This window comes from Anomaloglossus baeobatrachus, chromosome 4 (assembly GCF_048569485.1).
Source record: "Anomaloglossus baeobatrachus isolate aAnoBae1 chromosome 4, aAnoBae1.hap1, whole genome shotgun sequence".
Lineage (NCBI taxonomy): Eukaryota > Metazoa > Chordata > Amphibia > Anura > Aromobatidae > Anomaloglossus > Anomaloglossus baeobatrachus.
In genome coordinates, this window is record NC_134356.1 from 438760416 (window position 1) to 438774950 (window position 14535).

The 14535-nt window shown below is 45.1% G+C and overlaps 1 protein-coding gene across 1 annotated transcript in view; it reads right to left on the reverse strand.

The window, feature by feature from the left end:
• Nucleotides 1–636: 636 nt before the first annotated feature.
• The window catches only part of LOC142302490 (uncharacterized), a 48072-nt gene continuing 34173 nt past the window's right edge, over nucleotides 637–14535 (reverse strand). The window contains exons 6-7 of the mRNA XM_075343562.1: nucleotides 8750–9478; nucleotides 637–830 (exon numbers count right to left, since the gene is read on the reverse strand). Of these exons, the coding sequence (XP_075199677.1) occupies nucleotides 786–830; nucleotides 8750–9478 (774 nt within the window). The 3' untranslated portion in view covers nucleotides 637–785. The remainder of the gene's footprint in view (nucleotides 831–8749; nucleotides 9479–14535) is intronic.

Genomic DNA, 14535 nt, shown 5'->3' on the forward strand with positions numbered 1-14535 from the left:
ACCATGACGCAGCTGCGATCTCGCTAGCGATCTCGTTATGTGAGATGGTACCTTTACTTGTAAGGGCAAAGTATTAGTGAATACTTAGCTTAGGTATGATGCAGAGATCCTTTATTCCGGACTCCTGGTCACTGAGATTAGAGGGTACCGTTCCAACGCGTTCCTCCGCTCCATATACATAAGGATTCCTCAGGGGACAAGATGTGGGTATTAGGCACAATCGCTCATCATGCTGGCCCATGGATAACGGTGGACAAAAACTATGGCAAAATGCTAAAATAAAACATCCAGTGGTCTATCAGGATTCTGTTGAGCTTTTCAATTGACTTGTATTTGAGATTACACAGTGTCTTCCAAGCAGAATCGCTGGAAAAACGAACATATAACTAAGACGTTCAAATAAACTGAACATATGCACAGCAAGTCGTTTTTACATGGAAGTGCTTATTTACCTTCTTTGAAACTTTTTTGATCGTTTTTTTTTCATGCGGTTTCCACAGCGGAATCCACCTGAAATTGACGTTGTGCGCACATATCTATATACTGTGAATAAAATCATTGAGAATCAGAGAAGCAGCCAAGATTAATTTGTGTTTCAGTCAGCCTTTATTTTAATAGCTAACACATTTTATCTGCTATATATTTACATTATTACGAGTCCTCATTGGTTGTGTATGGGTTGTTTTTTTTTTTTTTCTTTTCCTTGAGTAAAGTTCTCATTTTAATGATACATTACTAATATTTTCAAAGAGAAATGATGAACAACTCTACTTTGGACAAAAATATTATTTCTTCTTGTCCCCAAAAAAGAATCTTTTTTGTTTTTCAACCTGTACAACAATAAACAAAAATAATATTAGTTTGTCTGTTTTTCGCACATAAACATACTTTTTCTAATATTCTCTGACTTTCGCTGCTTCTTTTTATCACATTTTTTTATGCGTTTTTGAGTGCAAATTTGTCACAAAGTGTCATCTACACGTTGCTTATTTGTGAGTTACAGATTTGGTGCAGAAAATAATGTGAAGCGTGCCAATTCTTTCAGCGGTTTTGCAGCATTTTTTTTACCCATTTACTTCAATAAAGTCAGATAAAAATGATTGTGAATTTGCTGCAGATTTTCTGCGTTTTTGTAGCGTTTTTGCCAGCGTCTGTAGACAGCAGTGAATGCTATAGATATAGATAATAAAAACCTAATTGGCCTCCATGTCAATATGAGTGTCACGTGCCCCTTGGCATCCCTGGGGCACATTCATATGGTAACTATCCTCCTGCATTGTTTACAGATGTATTAAACATATGATCATGGTTATGTGTAGTTATTTGATTTTACACCTTGGTCTGCTCATTTGTTAGCCCTGGCTTATTCTCCCTTTGTGAGACTCTTATACTTGGGGTGATTAGTCAAACGCACTCTGCTTAATTTCTTTTTCTCTTATGTTTATCTATTTACTCTATGCATCACACTACCATTCATTCTTGTTATTTATTTTCTATGTGTGTATACTTTTCAATCTTATATTTACAACCAATGTGGTGGTTTGGTTCAGACAACAATGTTTTTATATTGTGCCCTGCTTCTGATTTTTGCATCCTACACATTCCCCTATTTTCTCTTTTGAAATTGATTTATATGTATATCTGTCACTCTAGGTACAGGGAAGTACCAAATGAACGGCGAAAGGGAAGGGAAGTGAAACCCTGTGTCTAGGGGAGGGGTAGATGGTGACCCCTGATCAAGTTTACAACTGTTCCCTGGGCTCCTTCACCGTCCTAGAAAGGTTCTACACCTATGCACCGAGCCGGATACCTGGCCCTAGGCTGAGCCTGGTTGGGCCTTAGGTACAGGGCGAAGGGAATGAGCTTTTAGTCAACCCCAATAGGCGCTAAAGTGCACACAGGGATAACAAACAAGGGAAAACCACAAACAACTTGTCTCCAGTAGACTCAGAGAGAGAAACTGCAACAACCACCAAGATTCTCCAGATGAATGCAAACCAACTGCTAGCACTGAGGACTTGATAAAGCTATATGAAATATCACCAGCACCAAGTAATAGGAAGTGAGGGTATATAAAGACAAGGGAATTACTGACGAACAGCAGCTGATAGGCTAAGGAAATCCATCGGGTCCTGGGAAAGGAATGACAACAAAGCAGAAATAATAGAAAGTCAAGGGAGCAGTTTGCACAGCAAACACTGTGACCTGCTATAGCTGGACACCAGATATGACAGGTTTTTATGGTCTATGATTACGGTAATGAGATGGACTGCCCCCTCCAACCAACTACGCCACTCCTTGAAAGCCAACTTAATCACCAAGAGTTCTTAATTGCCAACATCACAGTTTCTCTAGGCTGAAGACAATTTCTTGGAAAAAAAGCTCATGCACCCCATTTACCAGGAGACTGACCTTGTGACAAGCCCAACCCCCACCTCTGATCCATCAACCTCCACAATAAAAGGCTTTGAAACATCAGGCTGAAAGAGTATAGGTGCTGTGGCAAAACATCTCTTTTAAAGAGAAAAAAGCTTGCTGCGTGGAGTCCGACACATTAGCGAAATCCGACCCTTTTTAGTTATGTTACTGAGAGGTTCACAATAACCGAATAATTCTGAATTAATTTCCATCAAAAGTTGGTAAACCCCAGAAAATGCTGCAATGCTTTCGGGTTTTCTGGACGATTCCAGTCAAGTATCGCACAAACCTTCTCTGGAAACCCTGATGACGACAACAGATACCCTTAAAATTGTACCTCTTGGACAGAAAAAAAACACTTCTCCAGTTTGGCATACAGTTTGTTATCTCTTAAAATCTGTAGTACCTGTTTTACATGTATTTGTTTTGTCTCCATATTGGGTGAGTAGAGCAAGATATAATCCACGTAAACCACCACAAACCTGAAACCTACCCATCAAATGGTGAAAAATATCATTCAAAAAATGTTTGAAAATGGCAGGGGCATTAGTGAGACCAAATGGCATATACCAGAATTTCAAAACACCCCGCAGGTGTATTGGAAACTGTTATCCATTCACCCCCTTCTCTGATTCTAATCAGATGGTAAGACCCCCTTAAGTCCAACTTTGAGAACCATTTAGCTCCCACAATCTGGTTGAATAGATCTGTAATAAGAGGAAGAGGATATGGGTCTCGGATGGCAATCGAATTCAATTCCCAAAAATCCAAACAAAGGCAGAAACCCCCATCTTTCTTCTTAACGAAGAAGAACCCTGCTGCCACCGGCAAAGAGGAGAGCCTGATATGTCCCTTCTCTAGACAATCAGCAATGTAATCTTTCATGGCTTGTCTCTCTGGACCAGAAAGATTATACAGTCTGGATTTGGGTAGTTTAGCTCCAGAAAGCAGATTAATGGGACAATCATATACACGATGGGGCAGCAAATCTTGACACCCCCTCTCTGAAAATACATCCTCAAAACTTGACAAAAATGCAGGTAAGGCCTCCGTAATGACCGCAGAGAAGTGTTGAGGCAATTATCAAGACAGTAATTTTCCCACTCCACAATTTCCCTGGATTGCCAATCTACCACAGGATTATGTTTCACCATTCAGGGTAGACCCAGTACTATAGGAGTAGGAAGGATCTCCAAGACATCACAGGAAATTACTACACAATGCAGGGGTCTTACTCTCAGGATTATATCATGTACCATCTGTGACACGCATCCCTGAGCAAGCAGAGCAGAGTCGATAGCATAGATGGAGTTGGGGTTAGCCAACATACGGCAGTTAAGCCCATGAGTCTTAAAAAACAGAGCATCCACCATGCTGAGTCGTGCTCCACAGTCCACCAAACAGAAAATTTCTCAGTCCTGCTCTACAGCGCCACCTCTGCTGTCATGACAAACTGAGAATTACATGTAAAAGACAAACACACACTCCGATTGTCCACCCCCTCCACCACCAAGGATCAGCTGAGCCCCAGATGTTTATTTTTGAGTAGGAATCGAGGGGCAGCCTCCAATAAAATTATATTCTTTACCACAAAAAAAACCCCCTTTTTTTATAGCGTATCTCAGTGGAAACATATTGAGTAGTGGCTCCCCCTAACTGCATGGGCTCCTCCAAACCCATGAATGATGGTTCTCCCATAGATTTCTCCCTCAACAATGGAGTGCTGCCCCGAGGTAGGGCCTCCGGTGAAAGAGGTCTAATCATTCTTTCTCAGCAGCATCTAGCCGCCACATAGCCAAGGACATGGTGGCCTCCAAGGTCTCAGGGGTTTCATAAATAACTAAGGCATCTTTCAACCTCTCAGAAAGTTCCCGACAGAACTTCTAAGAGGCGGGTCGTTCTACTTAGTGTCGCTTCCCCATCTACGAAATTCAGTTTGTCTCTGCCGACCATCTCCCCTGCTGGAGGCGACGCAGCCTTTACTCTGCCAAAAAGACTCGGTCAGAATCGTCATATATGAGACCCAAGACCTCAAAAAATCCATCCACTGACTGGAGGCAACCAGAGTAATTTGACAAAGAGAAAGCCCAGTATTGTGGATCCTCCTGTAAAAGCGAGATCACAATCCCCACCTGCTGCTCCTCCTCCCCAGAGGAGTAAATACAATCTACAGGCCTCCTTGAACACTAAGCATTTATCGCTACCCCCTGAAAACCTGACAGGGAGAGCAATCTTGAGCTCTGAGCTTGCAGAATCTCCAAAATCGGGAGTCTGTGATGGCTGTTGCTGCACAGCTAACTTAAGGTCTGCAACCTCCAGGGACAGACCCTGCAGCCGCTGAGCCAGGACAGTGATGGGTTCCATGGGGAACAAAAACCCACAACAACCAAACAACAAACAAACCCAGAGTGTTAGTTCTTTGGGATTTTTTAATATCTTTTTCTTTTTTTGTGTGTGTGTGTAGCTGGTGATAATGTACGGGGAAGTACCAAGCAAACAGCAAAAGGGAAGGGAAATCCTGTGTCTAGGAAAAGGGGAGATGGTGACTCCTAACCAAGCCTAGCACTGGGACCTGGGTTCCTTCACCGCCCAAGATAGGTTCCGCACCTATGCTGGATACATGGCCCTAGGCTGAACCTGATCTGGGCCCTAGGTAGGGAGGGGATGGGATGAGCTCTTCGTCAACCCCACTAGCCGCTAAGGGGCCCTTTGCACACTACGACATCGCAGGTGCGATGTCAGTGGGGGTCAAATCGAAAGTGACGCACTTCTGGCATCGCTCTCGACATCGTAGTGTGTAAATCGTTTTAACTACGATTACCGAGCGCAAAAGTGTCGGTATCGTATGATCGGTGTAGTGTCGGTCATTTTCATTATTTTGGCTGCAGCTACGGTACAATATTGTTCCTCGTTCCTGCGGCAGCACACATCGCTCTGTATGAAGTCGCAGGAGCGAGGAACATCTTCTACCTGCGTCCCGACGGCAATGCGGAAGGAAAGAGGTGGGCGGGATGTTTACGTCCCGCTCATCTCCGCCCCTCCGCCTCTATTGGCCGCCTGCCGTGTGACGTCGCTGTGATGCCACACGACCCACCCCCTTAGGAAGGAGGCGGGTCGCCGGCCAGAGCGACGTCGCAGGGCAGGTAAGTGCATGTGAAGCTGCCGTAGCGATAATATTCGCTACGGCAGCTATCACAAGATATCGCAGCTGTGACAGGGGCGGGAACTATCACGCTCGGCATCGCAGCATCGGCTTGCGATGTCGTAGTGTGCAAAGGGCCCCTAACGAACACACAGAGATAACAAGGGAAAACAACACAACCTATCTCCAGTAGACTGAGGGAGAGCAACTGAAACAACCATTAAGATTCTCCAGATGAATGCAAACTGACTGCTAGCCCTGAGGACTTGATAAAAATATCTGAAATATCACCAGCACTGAGTAATAGGAAGGGAAGTTATATAAAGACAATGGGAGTACTGATGAACAGCAGCTGACAGGCTGAGGAAATCCGCAGGGCCCTAAAGGGTGAGGGATAAAAACCAAGCAGAAATAATAGGACAGGGAGCAGTTTGCACAGCTAAACGCTGTGACCTTCTATAGCCAGATACCACAGGACTGTCTGTCATCCCTGACACACCTGTGACAATATCCCTTTGAATTAATGTGATGCACCACTTCTGGGGCAGCTGTAGGCTGGTATTTTAAGGGAAAGGGATCAAAGGGATGAAAACCAAGCAGAAATAATAGAAGGACAGGGACCAGCTTGTGCAGCTAAATGCTGTGACCTTCTATAGCTGGAAAGCACAGGACTGTCTGTCACCCATGACACACCCGTGACAATATCCTTTTGAATTGATGTGATGCACCACTTCTGGGGCAGCTGTCAGCTTGTATTTTTAGGGAAAGGGTTGAAAGGGATGAAAATCAAGCACAAATAATAGAAAGAAAGGGAGCAGTTTGCACAGCTAAACGCAATGACCTTCTATAACCGGACACCACAGGACTGTCTGTCACCCATGACACACCCGTGACAATATCCCTTTGAACTGATAAAATGTGCCACTTCTGAGACAGCTGTGGGCTGGTATTTTTAGGAAAAAGGATGAAAGGGATGAAAACCAGCACTAAGTTATAGGAAGTGAAGTTATATAAAGACAAGGGGAGTACTGATGAGCAGCATTTAACAGGTTGAGGAAATCCGCAGATTTCTAAAGGGAATGGAATAAAAACCAAGCAGAAATAATAGAATGACAGGGAGCAGTTTACGCAGCTAAACGCTGTGACCTTCTATAACCGGACAACACAGGACTGTCTGTCACCCATGACACACCTGTGACATTATCCCTTTGAATAGATGTGATGCACCACTTCTGGGGCAGCTGTGGGCTGGTATTTTTAGGTATTTTTAAGAAAAGGAATGAAAACTAAGCAGAAATAAAAGAAAAGGAGCAGTTTGTGCAGCTAAATGTTGTGACCTTCTATAGCCGGACACCACAGGACTGTCTGTCACCCATGACACAATGACACACCCATGACAATATCCTTTTGAATTGATGTGCCACTTCTGAGGCAACTGTGAGCTGGTATTTTTAGGCTGGGAAGGGCCCAATAACCAAGAACCTTCCCAGACTGATAATATCAGCTCTCAGCTGTCTGCTTTACCCTGACTGAATATCAAAAATAGAGAGGACCTCACATTGTTTTTTTCATGTATCTATTTTGTTATATGTCAGGTGGTTGTGTAATTATATACAGTATTTATATGTCTGCCTGTCTGTCTATATCTTTATTTATTATTTATCTCTAGCTATTATGTATCTCTGTAGCATTCATTTCTGTTCAAAACTCTAGAAAAATGCATTGAAAACAATGAAAAAACACACGTGTTTGCAGCTGTATTTTTTTCTGCCAAGAGATTCAGAAATGGTGCAGTCATTTCTGCATCTAAATGCTCAACGTCTTCACATACCCTATGGTTTAAGTTACACAGATAGACCAAAGTACAGTAAATGATGCGCACTGAGTGATCTATACTACATCACTCATATGCACATATGTGCACATATGTCGCCATTGTTCTTGGCAGTGCGAGTTCTGTATACACAGGACAATGCACCGCCAAGAACGATGATCTTTTATGTTGTTTAAAAGATAATTTCACCTGATGAACAAACATTTTGCTCGTTCATTTGGTGACTGTTAGGCTATGTGTTTACGCTGCGGATTTACTGCGGATTTTACCGCGGATTTGCTGCAAAAAATGGGTGTAACATTTCTGCAGTCATTCCCCAGCAAAACCTAGGTACCTGCAGTTTTTGCCATAGATAATGGTAAAAATCTGCAGTGACCAACCTGCAGAAAAACCGCGGCAAATCCGCACCAAAACTGCAACAAACAGTGGCATAACCGCATGCGGATTTCGTTGCGTTTTTTTACCGCAGGTGCGGGATTCTTTCAGAGGGTCCGGATTTTCGTTAAGAAATAGTCAATTTCTAGTGCGCACATGGCCTTAGCCTGTTTTTACAGCAAGATACTCGTGAAACAAGCAGTTTTAACAATGCTCTTTCACAATAATCTTGCAGCCTAAATGCCCTTTAACTAATTAAGAGAAGTTTTAATAAATACATGATTCTATGTAAATCTTTTTCTTTTGAGGTCACTTTTTCTTGTGGAACTGTATGGCATTGCTTATTTTAAAGATTGACAACATTGTGAATGTTCAGAACAACAAAAAGTGATCCAGGCACCATATCTACTGCTATAACAAATAATCAAGGTCTTTCTTCAATATAAAGATAAATGGCAGTCTAAAGTACACAGGAGTTTGGGCACCATCAGTCAAGCTTCCCATGTAATTATAACCCAATGTTAAAGAGGTTGGTCACTACTTTTACAATTATTGCTTATCCTTGGGATAGGTCATCAATGTCTGATCAGCTGGGGTCCGACACCCTGCACACATACTGATCAGCTGTACTCGGTCCCGGCGGTGGCAGCAGGCAGACGAAAATGCTTCCGGAGCCAGCCCATCAAATGTAGGCGGTCGGGTAATGCACATCCGCCTCCTACTCAAATCAATAAGAGGCTGATGTGCAGTACCCGGCCGCCACCACTATCAGAAAACGGGGGCAGATCCGGAACTAACTATTCTTGTCTTCCTGCTACCACTGCCAGGACAGGGAACAGCTGATCAGTGGGGTGCCGGGTGTCAGACCCCAAACCATACATTGATGACCTATCCTAAGGATAGGCCATCAATGTAAAAGTTGTTGCCAATCTCTTTAAGAACATAAGGTCATTTTTAAAGAAAATTAGGAATAAACATACCTTTGCAGCATTCTGTTTCCTCACAGCTAGCTTTGAAATATCTCTTGAGATAGTTTCATATGCATTGTCTTGTGCAGGACTGGCCACTTTCTTGTTAATTTCTCTAGAAGTCATTTCTTTGGACGTCCGAGTGGAAATATGATCAAATGTGTTTGTAGTGCACATAGAGAAGTTTGACATCTTGTCCACTGTATGGTATTCATTGGTGTAATGGGGATCTCTAAAGGGTATTTGTGCATAGGTTTCCTCATCATCACAGTTGGACATAGCAGTAGGAAGCAAAAATGAGCTGTCAGGACTTTCGGGTCTAGCATGTAAGAACGATGTTTTACTGTTAACTGTCTGAATTGATGTTGCAAACCTCATTTCCAGAACTTCACATTCAGAAAGTTCATTTAAGCTTGAAATCAGTCTGGGTTTTCTACTTTCTGCTGATAATTTTAGTCCTTCTTGATTTAAGAACTGGGATGAGCCCTGTAAATGTGCCAGGGCTGAGGGCAGGCTATGGTCTAATCTAACTTCAGAATAAAGCACATTTTGTGGATTGGTTTTCACCATATTCTTCTTATTGATTTGTGTTTCTTTTACATGGGAATAATGAACATCTTTGTTAGTACTCGGAGAATATGGATTTCCACTTGTCTCTCTTTTAGGCTTTGCATAGATTTGCTCATCAGCATCATCTTCGTCAAGATAACTATTTCTCTCTGGCAATGGTGGTGCAGTGTCCTACAACGATTTATACAATATATTTGTTGTTAGTCATAGTACCACTTGTACTGGCTATAAAAAAAAATGCCTGCTCTCCTCATATTTCTTGTTGTTACAGAGTAAAGGGGGCTTTACACGCTGCGATATGGCTAACGATCTATCGTCGGGGTCACGGTATTTGTGACACACATCCGGCGCCGTTAGCGACATCGCAGCGTGTGACACGTACGAGCGACCTTCTATGATCGCAAAAGTGGTAAAAATCATTTGTATTGGAGAGGTCGTCCAAAAACTAAATATCGTTGTCTGGTGAGTAGCGATGTTGTTCGTCATTCCTGCGGCACCACACATCGCTATGTGTGACACCGCAGGAGCGACGAACATTTCCTTACCTGGGTCCACCGGAAAAGAAGGAAGGAAGGAGGTGGGCGGGATGTTACATCCCGCTCATCTCCGCCCCTCTGCTGCTATTGGCCGGCCACTTAGTGACGCCGCAGTGACGTCGCTATGACGCCGAACGCACCTCCCCCTTGAGGGAGGGATTGTTCGGCGGTCACAGCGACGTCGCTGACAAGGTATGTGCGTGTGACGCTGCCGTAACAATAATGTTCGCTATGGCAGCGATCAACACATATCGCACATACGACGAGGGCGATGTCGCAGCGTGTAAAGCACCCTTAACTCAATTTTTTATTTAATTATTCTCCAAGTAATGCAAAGTTATTCATTTTTGTAAATAACCTCTTTATCTTATTTATGTTCATGCCCCTTCGTGCACCTTTCATTTCACAGTTTTCAGCTCATTGCCTAGTTTGCCGGACATCTGTACAGTGGTTGGTTTCCTAGGCATGGAGCCCGTGCTTCTACGTTGTTTGCTATACAGTTTGCTAGCGTTGCCCAGAAGCTGGCTGGATTGCTGGACCCAGACCCCCTGTGCTCCACCGATGTTGCAGACAAAGCTAACTCTACTATAAGCACTGGAGAGCACACAGTTCGGGCCAGTGACACAGCCATATGACAGCCCGATGTGTCAATTTTTAGGAGCTCAAAGCACCCTGTTAAGCAGGAAGCTAGGAGGCAATGGAGAGGTGCACTCTTGAAGAACAAACATGAAACAAACCATTGAAAGGGAGCCTGTCACCAGATTTGTCCCCAAAAGCTGCAGCAACCACCAGTAAACCCTTATATACAGCATTCTAGGATGCTGTATGTGTTCAGGTCAATCTATATAAAGTAAAAAACAGCTTTTATTATAAAAGTAAAAAACAGCTGTCCGGTCTGATGGGCATCGCTTGTCTCGCTCTGGTGCCTCATCTATTTTTACAATCGCTGTCCTACCTTTTTTGTGTGAATAACACGTCCTACACAGGGGCGTAACGATCGCGGTCGCAGAGGTCGCCACTGCGACCGGGCCCGCAGGGTTATAGGGGCCCGGCAGCCGCTCTGCAGAGCCGGCTGCCGGGCCCCTATGTGTAGTGCCACTATGTAGTGGCCGACTGCGCGACCGTTAGGGGACCGGCCTGTGAGTCAGGGGGGTCCAGTGTCTGCAGGGGGCAGAGGGGCCCCTGACCTGGAGAGGCCACCAGGCGTTCCTGACCTGCTGCAGAGGAGATGTGCTCCTGCACGGCAGACGGAAACCATCCCTACCAGGACCTGCGATGACGTCACGCCCATGTGACTGTGTGGGCGGAGACACAGGATGCCGGGGAGAAAGCAGGAGAAGATACTTCGAACACATGAGTGGTAATGAGAAAAGAGGGGACATGAGGGGAGGGGCTGCAGGGTGAGTGGGATATTAGGGCTACAGACTGTGACAGAAGCATGTGAAGGGTGCAGAGTGTTTGAGAGGGGTAAGTTGGGGTACGGGCAGGGTGAGATATGTGGGTCAGGGTGTGTGTGTGATATGGGGTGCAGGCTGTATAGGGAGCAGGGTGTGTGACATATGGGGGCAGGGGCGTAACTACCGCAGTCGCAGGGGTCAGAAGGAGCTGAGAGGTACTTGTTTTTTTATTTTGCTGGCTGCATGACACATGGAGGCCCTGGGGGGGCTGGCTGCATGACACATAGAGGCCCTGGGGGGGGGGGGGCTGGCTGCATGACACATAGAGGCCCTGGGAAGCTGCCTGCATGACACATGGAGACCCTGGGGGGGCTGGCTGCATGACACATAGAGGCCCTGGGGGGGGGGCTGGCTGCATGACGCATAGAGGCCCTGGGGGGGCTAGCTGCATGACGCATAGAGGCCCTGGGGGGGCTGGCTGCATGACACATATAGGTCCGGGGGAAGCTGGCTGCATTACACATGGAGGCCCTGGTGGGGCTGGCTGCATGACACCTGGTGGGGCTGGCTGCATGACACATGGAGGCCCTGGTGGGACTGGCTGCATAATACATGGAGGCCTTGGGGTGCTGGCTGCATGATACATGGAGGTCTATGGGACTGCATAATAAACATGAAGGACACCTTATACATAGACTATAGCAGTGCATTATACATGGAGGTCTATGGGTCTGCATTATAATACATATAGGACTATGGGGGCTCCTGAGGAAGTGGTGATGGCCAACTCACTGAATGAATTTAAGAGAGGAATGGATGCATTTCTTGTTAGCAAAAGTATAGAAGGTTATAAATAGCATAATCTTACAGGTAGATAGAAGAGCGACCTAGATTATTAGAGGAATGGAGGGGGCTGCAATACCAAGACAGGTTATTAAACTTGGGGTTATTTAGTTTGGAAAAACAAAGGCTTAGGGGGATCTAATCACAATGTATAAATATATGAGGGGACAGTACAGAGACCTTTCCAAAGATCTTTTTACACCTAGGCCTGCGACTGGAACACGGGGGCATCCGCTACGTCTTGAGGAAAGAAGGTTTAATCATAATCACAGACGAGGATTCTTTACTGTACGAGCAGTGAGACTATGGAGCTCTCTGCCGTATGATGTTGTAATGAGGGATTCACTAGTAAAATTTAAGCAGAGCCTGAACGCATTTCTTGAAAAATATAATATTACCAGTTATGTATATTAGATTTTATGACAGGGTATTGATCCAGGGAACTAGTCTGATTGCCGGATGTGGAGTCAGGAAGGAATTTTTTTCCCCATTGGAGCTTATTTGACACATTGGGTTTTTTTTGCCTTCCTCTGGATCAACATGTTAGGCTAAGGCTATGTCCGCACGTTGCTTTTTACCTGCTTTTTACCTGCTTTTTTGCTGCTTTTTCAACTGCAGCGTTTAATGCCAAAATGGTTGTGTTCTGCTTTTCAAGCAAAGTCTATGGGAATTTGGGTTTCTTGTCCGCACTATGCAGTTCAAACTGCAGCCTTTTTGTTGCAGAACTTTGGTCAAAAACTCAGCTTTGCAGTGCAAAACCCAAATGGCAAAAACAATTCACATGTCAATTGTTTTTGCCATTTGGGTTTTGCACTGCAAAGCTGAGTTTTTGACCAAAGTTCTGCAACAAAAAGGCTGCAGTTTGAACTGCATAGTGCGGACAAGAAACCCAAATTCCCATAGACTTTGCTTGAAAAGCAGAACACAACCATTTTGGCATTAAACGCTGCAGTTGAAAAAGCAGCAAAAAAGCAGGTAAAAAGCAACGTGCGGACATAGCCTAAGGGTTGAACTAGATGGACTTAGAGTCTCCCTTCAACCTTAAAAACTATGAAACTATGAAACATTATAATATATGGAGGACTATGGAGGCTACCTTACACATGGTCTGTAGGGGTGCATTATAAAGCATGGGGGACTGTGGTGCAGTATAAAATATGGAGAACTATGGGAAATGCATTATAATACATGGATGACTATGGGGGTGCATTCTAATATATAAAGGGTTATGTGGGACCCTTTATACTATATGGAAGGCTATGTGGGGGCCATTATAGTATTTGGAGAACTATATACAAGGGGGACAAAGATACAAGTATGGGATGGGAATGTTTTGTGCTGAGGGAAAAGGGCTCTTTCCCATGCTCTGCTATACATCTCTCAGCACCCGGCTTTCCCATGCTCTGCTATACATCTCTCAGCACCCAGCTTCCCCATACTCTGCTATACATCTCTCAGCACCCAGCTTTCCCATGCTCTGCTATACATCTCTCAGCACCCAGCTTTCCCATGCTCTGCTGTACATCTCTCAGCACCCAGCTTTCCCATGCTCTGCTGTACATCTTCTCTCAGCACCCAGCTTTCCCATGCTCTGCTATACATCTCTCAGCACCCAGCTTCCCCATGCTCTGCTATACATCTCTCAGCACCCAGCTTTCCCATGCTCTGCTATACATCTCTCAGCACCCAGCTTTCCCATGCTCTGCTATACATCTCTCAGCACCCAGCTTTCCCATGCTCTGCTATACATCTCTCAGCACCCACCTTTCCCATGCTCTGCTGTACATCTCTCAGCACCCAGCTTTCCCATGCTCTGCTATACATCTCTCAGCACCCAGCTTCCCCATGCTCTGCTATACATCTCTCAGCACCCAGCTTCCCCATGCTCTGCTATACATCTCTCAGCACCCAGCTTTCCCATGCTCTGCTATACATCTCTCAGCACCCAGCTTTCCCATGCTCTGCTATACATCTCTCAGCACCCACCTTTCCCATGCTCTGCTGTACATCTCTCAGCACCCAGCTTTCCCATGCTCTGCTATACATCTCTCAGCACCCAGCTTCCCCATGCTCTGCTATACATCTCTCAGCACCCAGCTTTTCCATGCTCTGCTATACATCTCTCAGCACCCAGCTTTCCCATGCTCTGCTGTACATCTCTCAGCACCCAGCTTTCCCATGCTCTGCTATACATCTCTCAGCACCCAGCTTTCCCATGCTCTGCTATACATCTCTCAGCACCCAGCTTTCCCATGCTCTGCTGTACATCTCTCAGCACCCAGCTTTCCCATGCTCTGCTGTACATCTCTCAGCACCCAGCTTCCCCATGCTCTGCTATACATCTCTCAGCACCCAGCTTTCCCATGCTCTGCTATACATCTCTCAGCACCCAGCTTTCCCATGCTCTGCTATACATCTCTCAGCACCCAGCTTTCCCATGCTCTGATATGGG